At 35.3% G+C, this 14,390-nt stretch overlaps 1 protein-coding gene across 1 annotated transcript in view; it reads right to left on the bottom strand.

Moving 5' to 3' along the window:
* Positions 1–5,675: 5,675 nt before the first annotated feature.
* LOC126923741 (extracellular serine/threonine protein CG31145) overlaps positions 5,676–14,390 on the bottom strand; it is a 93,717-nt gene continuing 85,002 nt past the window's right edge. Inside the window, exons 6-7 of the mRNA XM_050737466.1 lie at positions 13,154–13,427; positions 5,676–6,879 (exon numbers count right to left, since the gene is read on the bottom strand). Coding sequence (XP_050593423.1) covers positions 6,678–6,879; positions 13,154–13,427 — 476 coding nt within the window. The 3' untranslated portion in view covers positions 5,676–6,677. The remainder of the gene's footprint in view (positions 6,880–13,153; positions 13,428–14,390) is intronic.

Here is a 14,390-nt window from a genome sequence, read left to right as displayed (position 1 = left end):
TCGCAGTCCAATCATTATTATAATATTACAGTACTTTAATATTACTTTAATATCTCATTTCAAAACTAGTTGAAAAATCGCGAAGTATCGTTCGATACAATTACATCTCTGTATCGTAGACATTGTTGACTCCAAGGGTATGAAATGAAATAGTAGTTAGTTATCCAGGGGCGACTTTTCTTCCCTCGGACAAATAAAAATCTATATCAGAGTGTAAAAAAGAAAGAAGGAAGAAAGCAGAAAGTTTGTTGGACTAACATTTCTCCCAGTGAGAAGAAAGTTGAGAACGTCGTCGAAGATCACAAAGGGACGAACATTAAGGGGTTGATTTATGGGGAGCAGCGAAAAACTCACGGTCCAATGCGCCCTGATAAACATTATCCACGTTTCTCTTCGATTCTTTTTTCTCCCTTTTCTTCGATTTCTTCTTCGTCTGCAACCTCTTCCTCTGAGGATTCAATTTGTAGTTTAACAAATTTCAAAATTTCCTGATTAATTTCGAGAGAGTGATGATACCAGGCCAACGTGGATATAATTGAACTTTCGAAAAATTAAGTTTATTATGCGGGGAATATTAAACGACGTGCCAAAATAACCGATTTTATGATTGAAGAATGATTATTAAAAAGAAAAAAAAGGAAAAAAGCACTGTAAGTGCAAAAACAAATTTTTCAGGAGCAAAAGAATACTTATGCATTAATGTAGTATAAATTTAGGAAACAAAATTGTATCTGTAGAAAATCCTGTATGTGCCATTTCTTAGTTATAAAGAACACTCCATTCATTTAGATAGATGCCATTCATTTCAATATACAAAAGCCAAGAAACGATTAACTAATGTTTGTTCGTACTTATATTTTTCTCTCTGGAGGCAACATTGTGACAGTTTTGCAAATTGTATTTAAATTCTATGCTACGGTATTCTAATTCATGTATAGAACATTTTCCAATGAAAAAAAATCAAAATTTTTCAATTTTGGCACGTACAATGTTTTCTACAAGCACTGTTCAATTCTTCACAGAAATTTGATAGATTTATATTTATACACCTTGCTATCTTTCTATATATGTATTCAATATTTTCCTTTCCAATATTATCTACCCTGAATTATATATTTAACAGTTTCTTCTTAATTATTAACGTAACTATTATTTATTAACGTATCCTACACGTTGTAACCAATATCACTATACAATTATCCTTCATGTATCTTCAATTTTAATCTCTTTTAACTAGTCGATGATTTATAGTCTTGAAAAAAAAAAAAATTCCAATTGGGAAAAATTGGAACGAAATGAAAATTAATTTGGAAATACAACGATATAATATAACGATATAACTGTGTACTTTTAGAACAACAGAAAGCAAGATTTATTCATCGAATGAATATTATATTTGAATATTATATTTGAGTATTTCTGTCTTTATCAGAAGAACGATTAGAGAATCGTCGAGTTGAACGATATAGAGATATCTACATTCGTCTAGATGGGAAGTTCGAGCTGTCAGGAAACAGACGTTCTGGCCAGGACGTTTAACGTCATAGGCAAAGCCGAGATTGCGTAATTAACAGGATATATCCTTCCCAATCCAGCCCTATGTCGGTGGCAAGGGGTTCCACGTCTTGCAAAGGGGGATTGAGATCGTGTTACGGTCCTGTCGGTTACAGGAACCACTTGCTAAAGCCGCCTAAGACGACTACCAAGATTGATTGGAATCCCGAGTTCCACACGAGCTCCTTTGGCCACAGAATCGATTGTTTTTGAATTGTAATCCCTTTGATACCCTGCCAGTGCAACTGCTGCAGATTTGATAAGGTGGCTTCCAAGTTAAACGAAAGAAACTGGTACAAACGACCAATTATCATACGTAACGTTTTATATATTAGTCGCCTGTAAGTGGAGTTTTCTTTGCTTACGGTGACATGAAATTATGATACAAATTATGGTTTGCTTTTATTGATTGTAACGTGAGGAATAGCAATTGTAATGAATATAATGATATAATATGATACAAATATAATGATAAGATATGTGTGTTAATTAAGCACAGGAAATGGAATTTGAGAAATATTGTAGAGTATAAGAAATACTTATATATGAATATACGAATATTAATGTCGGATATCCAAAAAATAAACGGATGACTTAATTTCACAAGCTCCGTTTTCGCGAGAACACAGCGAGTTCCAAGACGAGTTTACAACTCTAGTTGTAAGCAAATATTTTCCAATCTGCGGACGTAGACGTAGATTCTTGATGATTCAGTTATATAAATTCATGCTAAAGATCGCATTAAATATTACGTATATCGGGGTTTATTAATATAACGGACAACTGATCGTCGAAATATTCCTTCGACATTTACAAAACGCACGTTCGAAGTAAATGTCTTGTAACTTCCATGGACGTAAACGTTTTTAAATATATAGTTATGAGCATGGTTATGATTATTGTTATGATTATCGCGTTTCATCGCAATTAAAACGAAGTTTCAAGAAGTTTTATATGGCATAAATAAAACACGCATAAAAGCTTTCTATAAAAATATGTTCAAATAGTTCCTAAGTAATTATAAAGTTAAAACGAACAGAGAATAGCGAATTTCTATATTAAACGCGCTATTAAATTCTGTTACCTAATTCTTTGAAGGTCCACAGGCTCCTGCAAATATTTTCGAACTCTCTCCAAATATTTTCAAACTCTACAACAGCGTCGTTCCCGCGTTTTACCATTGAACGAAGTAAAACTTCCGACACGATTATCTAATAATCCGTTCTCGTAAATCCATCTTGATTAAAAGCACGGACAGCGTAAGAAATGGAAAGTTTCGAATGGATGCAGTTCTATTCGCGCGGTTTTATTGATCTTCCGCGAAAATTCGCCGTTTACCTTTGCACGTGAAGGTGGAAACTTGGTTCGTGGAGGGCGAACTTTCGCAGGAATAAGGGTAGCAGTATTGTGAATAAAGTGCCAGCTTCCTAGAACTTACACGAGTCGATCTGTATCGCTACGTGGAACGATCTCGAGGAGAACACTCGCAGAAAAATATTATTTCCAACGAAGATCATCGTCGTGAAGAAAGTTCCATCGGAGATATCTTCATGGATGGGTTGATTCACGCCATAGAAATCCACAGAAGTGACATTATCTTTTTATTGTACTTGGACTTTGGTCGATTATGATTTACAAGTTTTCTTTATCGACAAAATGATTTTTGTATCTTTTGCTACTCGAAGATTGATCTATCGCGATTCACAAGCCTTTCTCGTTGTTAACGGATAATCGAAGGCATAATTGTATTATTATACTTGAAAAATAAAGAGATAAAACATTAATAAGACGATAAAGTAAATAATTTTTGAGAAAATGATAAGCAAACGCTGTTCTTCAAATTTTTAATTTCTGCAAAAAATGAAGAAATTTGATTGCTAAATCGCGGATATTTATGCAAATTTATATTTTTATATAGATAGTTAAGAAAAAAGAAACCTAGTTGGAAAATTATTTTAACTGGTGTATATTGTATGTATACGTCGAGGTGGCGGAATCGTTTAACAAATTACACTTTGCAGCTCAATTTTTAATTATTTTCTTGAAGACTACGTCTCTCTTGTTCTGTTTATTATTATTATTATTATTAGTTACTTTTTTAATCTTTAGATTATTTTGCACACATTACCTATCATTTTAGATTGTTTCCACAATTTTTTTAGACCAACCACGTTATTTTAAGAATCTCTTGTACCAATTTCCTCAAACGTTGCTTCCTATCTTTCTGACAATCTTTCCACAAGTGTTTCGTTTCGTGTCATCACTTTTAATTGCCCTATTTAACATCATGCCACTCGTTCCACAAACTATTTTTGCGGCTTAGTTTAAATTGGTCACACTACCAAGTATCTTTTGTCCTTGAAAATCTCTCTGGAAATATTCGTGAACGTTTTACGTTCCTTCGTCGTCAATGAAGAAGAAATTGAAACCGATGAGTTTTGTGAAAAGAGGGACTGAAAATTCGACGGAGAGTCGAGTCATGGTGTAGCACGAAAACAAAACGTTTCAGAGAACGTGGTTAATAATGGAGGCTGCCAGGCCGGATAGCCTGGAAACTCTTAAATTCTGGCTCACGACGTAATTAAAAGACCTCCTGAATCTTTCAGATTCGCTTAATGAAACTCCGGGAAAAATTGATTTTTACCCGGTTGCTTTGTTTTCCTTTCATTAACGGTGTCTCTTTCCCGAACGATGGAATATCGGTTAATGCACTTTAATCTGAAATCCAATAATTCGAATACTGCTAATACGTAGAAAATCGCCGAGTTAACGGAAAAATGATCAGGCGTTTCTTCCTTTTAATTTCAACGATCTTTCGTATCTATCGTAGTAGAAATTGTAATAGCGTAAGTACGCTGTTATTTAAAAATTTATATAGACACTTTGGATGGTTTGTAGTAGCAATATATGAACATTAATAGTATATATAATGTATGAATATATAAATTGATTACATAAATATATAAAAGATGTAGATTGAGCAATCGACAGATGTAAACACTACTTGTTAAATTTAAATTTAAACCATTCAAATTAACGTATCTCGTTAAAGTTCCGTAAATATTAAGCTTCGTTAAGATTTTTCTACATATTGATGATTGAATTGTAAACTTGAAAGATTAATGACTATTATTTATAAATGTGGAGCAAGTATCTTCTTTATCGTACCTGTACCTTAGAGACCCAGATAGTCTGGGAATGAAGAAACTTCACAGAATTTTATTATAGATTTTGTTGGAAAATTGTTCCGTAATTTGTTTAACTTTCACAAATGGCAGTATTTCAACGGTTAAAATCAATTTTATTGCGTTATAATATATTAATAAAATAAGAATACATCATTTTATCAACAGATAATTCTTACTTATGATTCTGTTGTTAAATTGCTAATAAACATAAGCAAGTGTCCAGGTACTTTTAGTAGTATACTTAAAGGAAAGTACTTGAATTTATAATATCTTCTTGCCGAGAATTCTGTACTTCTTGTGAGCGTGATGAAGAGCAAGGAAGTCATAGTTTGATCGGTAACGTTGTTAAACCGGCAAGTTCAACATGATATTTAAGGTTCTGGACAGAAGTTTCGGAACTTTCCAGGACATTACAATATTAAATTATGCATAATTAATATCGGAAAACTTTTTATATTTATCTTAGTTTGTTTAAGACGAAGTTTAATCTGCGGAGTTACCAAAAGTGAGTAGAAATGAAATTGTATCAAGCACATATTTTGTTAATAGACTGCGGATTTTTATGCATTTATGGAATATTCCATGATGCGGAAATTGTACAGAATGCAATATGTAATAAAAATATATAAAATATCTGAAGCACATTTAGGTTCCATTTTTTATCGATATTCACAAAAATATGAATTTCCATAAAAATTCGAATGAAAAATTTTGTGTTTATAGCAACGAGAGAAAAATTGCAAGTTTACAAATGGTCTGATGATACTTGGATAAAATTTTAATAATTACATCAAATTTTTCGTCAAAATTCTTCCAATGAAAGTTATGTAGAAGATCCACAGTACGAATTACTACTTGAAACGAAGGAAGGAAGTGACGAGGAGGGGATTTCGATGGTTCTGAAGACTGATGCTAATGAAAATACATCGAGGGTTAGTTCAACAGAGCTTTTTTTCTTTTCCTCATAGCCCAAGAAAGAAAGAAAAAAAATAAACACTTACAAGTTACAGGTGCACTTTGGGAACATTCACAGTAGTACATGCGTACGAAAAGCACACTTTAAAAAAGGCTGCTTCCACGCACACGCATAGCGTTCGCCACGGATAAAACACACTCTCTCTTCACGCAATTTTCTGTTCGCAAGTGAAAACTGGATTCTCGTATAAAAGTCCGACGCTAGATCGCCGGAGCAGGAATTGCGTTGTGTCATCGCGAGGAACTGTGGCTCAGAAAATCGTTCGTCTCGTCCAGGTAAACGACAAACTCAGCGATAAATCGTCAACCCTTGGACCTCATCGTTGAGCGAATGATCCACGAATCCTAAGGAAACCAATTTCTCAGCCGACCGAAATAACACGTCCGTCGACTTGAGCGATGAAAACGCAGATTTTGTAAAATATTCACGGCCCTGACTGAAGCGATATCGATTCCCTTCCTTAATCTTATATACACAGAAAGCAGGGCGTTTTATTTTTTGATCTTAACTCTCTTTCACGTGCGTCGCTTATCATACATACACTATGTACAGCCTCTTTGTACAAGTTCCTCTCAAATAAAAATAGAAGGATAGAACAGAAGAAAGTAACATTATTCTGCATTAGAAGACAATAAGATTAACAATTTCGTAAAAATCTACGAAATCAAATCGAAGCACAATATTTGATAATTAACGTTGATCGATAAACAACAAAGTATCTTGTCAAAGATAAGATTCACTTGACAAGAAACGTCTTCCAAAACCATGAAACATATCGTCTTCGATCTTGCTATCGTTCGATTGTTCACTAATCGTTTCTTTCCTTTTTCTTTGTTTTTACACATGACCTCTTTACAATAAACTACACTCTATCAGCGTTAAAAATTTCTTAGCTAGTTCTGTTTTCCTTGTTCGTAACTGTTAATAAGAAGTTTCTTTTTCACTGGCACACGAAACGGCTAGGATCCAGTGTCTTCGGTTTTCTCGTGGACGACTTGACTCGAGTCTTCGCGATTCACACAGTCTCTTATCGCTTGGAGAATCACACGCACCCTCCTGTCCAGGGCTGCGAAATGGGGTTCCCATAGAACTGGCGCTACGGGATCCTTCGCCATGCTTCTTCGCAGCGCCTCGCTCAAGGGGTCTGGCCCGTTGTGAAATCTGAAAAACAAAAAGAAAGGAATGTTTCAATTTCTGGCGATAAAAGGATTTAGTTCTCTCCTCTTGTTCCTCGCTGATATGAACTCCTATGTTACAATGAAAATATTCAAGCACGTGTTACAGCCAGACTGTGGATGTTTAGGCAAATTTATATCTTTCTTAAAAAATAAAATCTACATAGAGATTTGTTTCATCTATTGCATAAATATTACTTTCTTGTTTTTGAGTTTATTTAAATGATAGCAGTTTAACGATAATCATGTTCGAATATTTTAGTGAGCTAATGTATATTAACGTATATGAACAATGAAACATTTTATAAACTCTTTTATAATCGTTCGCCACCTTTCTGTTGAATTTTCAGTTCCACATTTATCATACTTTTTTCATAATGAATTTTATCATTTTAATAAACCGCATTATTTATCGGATCTTTTGATATTAATACAAATTTGTTATTTATATAAGATTTCATTATACTAAAATACAGATTCCATTAAGTATGATAATATAATTTCATAAATACTCTAGACTCTGTTTGATAATTTAATTTCAATACGAAGTATGGATAATAGAATTTAAAAGGAACGGTATTAGATCGTAACATGAAATATTCAACTTCGAACGTACCGTGCTCCACTAAATACTAAAAAAGGATTCTAGAAAGTAAAAAATAATCCTAGAATGTTATACGCAAAAGAAAAGAGCTTAAAATTATATATGAATTATATATTCTCTGTTTTATCTACAGAAAGATAACGAATTCTTTGATCTAGAAGAAAAAAAAGAGAAAGAAGCATTTAGAAAATACATAAACGACCTAATAGAAATGGATTGCCAACGCAAGAGTTAAATAATACACGATAAATTGCAACGTTGCGGGGCAAAGACCCAGAGCAAATTTGAAAACCCTTACGAGACTACCTTAACTCTCTAGGTCTCAAACTGCTTAAAATAAAATCCCAAAGATAAATCTTTTCTCTCTGGACGGAGGTGGTAGAATATTTGAACAATTGGTTCATGGTCTGTCGCCGAAATTCTCTTTCAAAAGACCACGCCACTGTTTTCTCCCTTCCTCTTTCAAGAAAGACCCGGTTGATCCTCGGTTTTCAATATTCACGGGGAATCAAAGTAATTCGATCGTTTTTAATAAACATGCAAATCCACGGACGTAGAAGTCGTCGGAACTCGAAAGATTAAAAACGTGACCCCTTCCTCTCTCCTTCTTTCGTCTCGTCTCCGTCTGGCACATTGATCAGCGAGCTCGAGCGTGAGGCGACAGAAATTTTTCAATAAAAATGCAAATGCCCGTAATTAGAAGTTGGTTCGGCGGTAAGACACGTATCTTACTATCTATCATCGAGAGAACTTCCCACTTTCGTTTTGCCGCGACATCTACTCTCTTTTTTCTCTTCCTATCTTTTCCTTCCTGTCCCATGTTGGAAAAATTATTTTTCCGGTTTGAAATTTTCCACATTGCTGGAACCATCCTGCGAGATTTCGAGACGCGGCCCGATAATAGAGGATCTGGCTCTTCCTTGCGGAACAGGCAATGAATAAAGTATCGACTAAGCAAACGGCTCGTAGATGGTACTTATGGCGTATGTACAGGGTGAACTATTTGATTTTCAGGCTTCTTGAACGGGAATGTCTCGGATTAGATACATTTTTGCGGTGTTTTATCGACGATATTTCGTGGATCTTTCGAAATCTTTCGAGACTTGCCTTCTTCTAACTCTCATTCGTTTCTCGTGTCAATGTGATTCGCTTTTCCGATAAAAGATCGTATTACTCGGCTACATTTATAGAACAATTTTCCTGAAACTTATTGGCTTTGACGTGCGAATGAAGCGTCATATTTCTAAAGGAGAGTCAGTGTGAATGTATGTGAAAGACAAGGAGTAAAATTAGTTATTGATCTTTTCATTTCATTGATGCTTTACCACTCTGTCAATTTCACACACAACAAATATACATTTTGATTTCTTTGAGCAATGAAACTACATTATTAATATTCTTACTCGTGTTCACGATTTCGTTGATACTGTTTTTGATTTTTAATTGCTTTTTAATATCTTCTAAGTGGCCGCGATCGAACAGAATGTGTTTCATTGCAAGATTTTGGTTACATAGGGTACATATAGCTACAGATTCTTTTGAAAGTAGATAAGTCGAGTAGATAAGTCGATAAGAATCTGGTGTGGCTAATTATCGCACGCGTAATAACCACTTGGTCTGCTGCTGTTCGGCAATCTGGTGTCCGGTTTGTATTTATATTTATACCCTTCTGCGTTTCCTCTGCGTTTTGCTGCCGTGAGAGTTCGTAGTATAATCGAGCTTCTTTGAAATAGTCGAGAGTATTTTTATCTCTGTATCTATTTAATCTTCTGCACTACTAAAAATATCAAATGATTTGTCAATAGCATCTGATTGCAGCAGTTGCAGAACTGGTTCTGATTCCTTCGACAGATATTCATGGCTAATTCCTCAATGTCTAAGTCTGTATCTTATCAAAGTTATTCTATCTTACCTGTTCATGTCGAGAATGGAGATTTTTTGGTACAAGTTTTGTATCATATTGCGGAACTTGGGTCGAGTTCCATATGCTATTTCATTCTTCTTTTTCATTATTGTGGATCTAAAAACCTTCTTAAACCTTCTTATCGATTTCTTCGTGTCATTAAATTTTAACGTTAGACAGTAGAATTTTTTTCACACTTGGAGATTGAATTATCGACGATTTACAGAAAGGTAAAGAAAATGTTGGCTGATTACATATGATCGATTGATATAATGGTTTTCCAACGGGACACCCCGTATATGTGGGTTTGTGTGTATACTTAAGGGCATATTCTGGAAGAAGCACGCGGATAAAAGTATTTTTCTGGCTGGCTACTTCTCGATGTCACAGGGGAACGTAGAAAAGCACGCTGCTCTTCGCCGAGAGAAGGATAAAGACTTGATCGAACAGCTTTTATACCATTTGAACGATTATATGGTCTTCGAGGGTATTGATGATCCTGAACGACAGATCCTTTTAATATTTACCGAATCGAAACTCCAACAGAATCCCATCCTCTGAAACTTTAACACATACTTTTTAAACAATTTTTTAAAATACAATTACATTATAATTCACACTTTCACTGCTATTCAGTTATTGCAATAATTTTGCTTTGAAACAGCTATTTTATTTTTGGTTTTATTTAGTATTACAACATTATGCAGTGATAACTATTCGGTATTGTTATTCACTGATTTGATTGATTGATTATTACTATTATTGGATTTATTGTATATATGTCGTTATATAATTGGATCGAATATTGAATAGTATTGGATTAGTCCAAAAATTGGAAACTTCTGATATTTGGTGAGATTAAGGAAAAGTAAAAATACATATATACATATACATATGCCGTAGTATATCTGCACATACTGTTTAATAAAATTTTTGTTTAAACCAATGGAGATGAATAACCTTCAGTATTTTTTAAATTTCTCTATGAAATTTCAAGGTAACTTAATAATTATTAATGAAGCTAGGAGATAGCAATGCTATTTCTAATCAAAGAAACATGAAATGAAAAATAATAAACGTAACGATATATGTAAGAGCATGTCGCTTCTGGAGAAGGAAGATTAGATTTCAATAGTAGTGAAAGTGTCAAACGATGAAATTTTATCTTTCTCAAACCATCTACAAGCGAAAGAAAAAATGGTATACTTATACTACTATAAAAGCTGTTTCGTTTTCTCTTCGCCTACATTGTTATTACAGCGCATAAAAAAGGTAATAGAGAAATCCTATGCTCGATAATATGAGAAGAAATTACGAACACGATCCTCGACATGTTATCCCAGCTAATCAAACATCATGTTACCTTATAAATACAACGATTTCATGAAATATATTTGATAAGAGGGGTACAGTATCCCCCTATATGTGTTTCGTATTAACGCAGGTTGGAATAGTTGAATGGGAACTAAATGAAAACGAAATCGTAATGAAAGAGAAGTAACCATGACTGACACGATGAAGTAGCTGCAATGAAGTACCCACAGGATGCAATTATCCTATAATATCAGGTTTAATGGACAACGTGTGGGCTTCTTCAATGCGTCTTGAACGACCAGCACAATTTCATTCAAGAAGATACTCTCTGTTAGCTATGTTCTACGATAATAAGCAACTAGATCAAACTAAAACGAAATTAACGATGCTCTGGGTTCGATTTGCTCGTATCATTACACGATTATTAAGAGAAAAATAGTTAACATAATTACTGCTCTACGTGAAGATGAAAAGTCACGAGACATAAAAAGTACTGTAGCCACGCGAAGAATAAAAAGCAAAATACGACGATTCATTTTCACGAATAGAAACATTCTGTGTGTCATGTTTCTAGTAGGTTTGTTCAGTTATTTTCAGAAGTGGAATATTCGAGACACGTTCGAATCAAATCGCAACGTGCGCTAGTAAATACAGCGAAACCCAAATCAAACCCAAAGAAACATCAGAGAATCTAATAGTTGGAATTATCTTGACGTTCTCATTGTTTTCATAAAGAATTCAACAAACGGATTCCGAGCGGCAGCATATATACATAACAACTCAAAATGAATAGCTGAGCGAAAACGAGAAGGATAACTCGAGGCCGTAAAGGTTTAAAGAAATCAGCGAATCCTGGGAACCGAGATCCAGATTGCCGCGTGGAATTCAATCTGCGAAACGAGTTATCTCGATTTTTATCGAGACAGTGGCAGGTGTCGTGCTTGTAGAGGAACACGCGTGCCGGAGATTCTGGCGAAGAAGATATCGGCTACCGGTTTCGACCTAGCGGACACGTAACGACGGCCTAAGCAGCGTGTCGGACAGATCGATAATCGTTTGCTGTTATCGTGCATCGGTCATTTGGTGCACGTACATCTACACGTACACTCGCGGACATACACAAAAAACCAGGTACACATTTGTGGAGATGTGTGCACGCGTGTGTAGCTACGCGTGTCGACGAAATCCGCTCTCGTTGAATTTATCGCGGCCGTAAAAAGCCTGGTCCCCGTGAATTCGCATCAAAGCGGAGATTCACGAGCGATGCTGGCGACGGCCAATTCTGGTAAAACGTTTCACTCCGAAATCCGCCTTATCCAGCCCCCCGGGGCCACGGCTCGTAAAGTTTCCCCAGCGTTTCCCTTTTTCGAAATCCGCCGAGAGGCCATCCAGAGAGGGGAAGGGAGCCCCGCTCTGAATTGTAAATTCGACCCAGATCGATCCTCTGCGCTCTCGCGACACCAGCCCTCGATACGATCGTACCCACAGCGTCGAATTAGAGCCACGTCCAGATCCACGATCTTGCCTTCGTTCTATCTCCTGTTCCCTGTGGCATTGTGTCGATTGGAGAAATTAATAGGAGATCGGATAGACTGATTTATGGGTGGAGATGTGCAGGCGAAAATCGAAATATTTGATGGATTTGTTAGAAAGAGTAGAGGTTTCTGTCTATACAGTGGCTAAGGCCAGGATTTTTACCATCGTTGTGTTTACTATAGCGATTATACTATCAATAATTTGTACACGCTGGTAAAATCGAGATACATATTGTTGTTATAAATTTTCCTCTTCGTCTTCTTTTATGTTTCATGTAGCATCTACATTGTGGTCATTAGCGACGATGTTTGAGTTGTGTGAGTTAGATTTTGTTGAACATATTGATTTCCTTAAGGTAGCTTATTGTGTTTCTTATATAATCTCGTGATGTTAGAGCTTTGTCTGGTTTCGTGTTGTATTTTTGTTTTTGATGCTTCGTTCTTCTACACTCATAATTAAGTGACTAATGGTTGGTCTTGACAAAGGGACAGTGTGGTGGAACTGTCTTTTTGATTAACTGCGTTATTTTTGAGTATCCGGTACGCCAGGCCAGTACATTCCTTCCTCTTCTATTCGTATCGTTGAATGGAATTTTGTTGCTAGAAATGTTATACTACGTTGTAAACCTTTGCTCCTTCGGTTAAAGTTCAGATTTTCTTCCATTCTTCTTTTATTGCTGTTTTTGCTATTTTCATAATATATACACACACCCACACATACACACACATATATATTATAAATAGGAGTGTATAAAACTTCAAAACTTCTACTTATGAATAGAAATGTCAAGCAAATTCTACAAAACAATAGAGTTTCCCTACGTAAAGAACGTGTTCGCAATAAAACGAATTTGATACGATAATAGGAACTGGAGCGAATTTCTATAATACTGAAAGAACTTACTTTAAAAGGGTGCTTAGAGTTGTTTGTCTGATCATGCAGCACTGTAAGATAGGGGCCAAGATAGAGATCTCATCGTGGAAAGCTCTGCCAAAACCTCTACCGTGATCCAAGTGCAAGGGGAACGTGTTGTTGCCGAAAATCTTGAACGTCTCGTAATGGTGTCTGTCCATGTTTCCCATAAGGAAGTCTAAGACGGCCATGTCCATTAGATCCAGCAGCCTGCGACCCTCGTGATATGGTGGAATTTCTTTTACCAGGGAACAGTAATCCGAATCTGAAAGCATAAAAGAATAAAACATTACTAAGTTTTAAGTTGTATTTATTTTACAGAATATTAAAATGGTACTATAGCGTGGAAGGTTGGTATTAAACGAAGATTCAACTAAACTTAACGAAAATCAATTAAACTTAAAAGTATTTCAAACTATCGCTTTTCACCGTGAAATTTTAATGTCCGATGGATATATATATATATATATACATATATTATGTAACCAGGTTATACATGGGTTATGAGAGCTACGGAACTTTTACATTTTTAAAGCTTCAGACTATCAAATATTCAATTTATAGCTTAATATTTAATTAATATATAATTAATTATTGATAACAGAAACTACTTTCAAACAAATGCTGCAGTAAATATTGTATAAAATATACGTATTGAGTGACTTGGGAAACCATTTGAGTACTTACAGAAAAATGTTCTATTTACGCGTATGATATGTGTAATATAAAAGATTTTGAAATTATCACTGTAAGCATCACACGTCTGTTACGATCATGCTGCTCGGATTTCACACCAATACGAACATGCATCTATGCATCTATTTTCATGAGATCTCTATCTGTAAAGTAATTTGCTGAAAATGAAAAAATTAAAACAACTGGACTCGTCATATTCTTTGCATGTGCATTTCGAAGTGTGTAAAACGAAGTCTATAAAAAGTTATCGTTAGAAGCAGAGAACTCACCACCTTAAACCAGTTTTTGTTTTATCTCGGTGCAACACCTGGTTCCCGAGATATCGCCGTGCGAAGCAAGTATAATTTTTAATAATTCGATATCTCTGTCTCTATCGCACTCACACGCCGACCTACCGCAATCCAGATACCGGTGCAGCGAACAGTGAATGATGCTGATTTAGCGTTTTTTCACTGCTACTATTAAATCGTTACGTACACAATCCTTGGAGAAAAGTAGGTCACGGCGATTTCCACGAATTTTGACCGTCATG

This window comes from Bombus affinis, chromosome 13, assembly GCF_024516045.1.
Source record: "Bombus affinis isolate iyBomAffi1 chromosome 13, iyBomAffi1.2, whole genome shotgun sequence".
NCBI lineage: Eukaryota > Metazoa > Arthropoda > Insecta > Hymenoptera > Apidae > Bombus > Bombus affinis.
The sequence above is the reverse complement of the archived record's forward strand: the minus strand, read 5'-3'. Positions and strand labels throughout refer to the sequence as shown.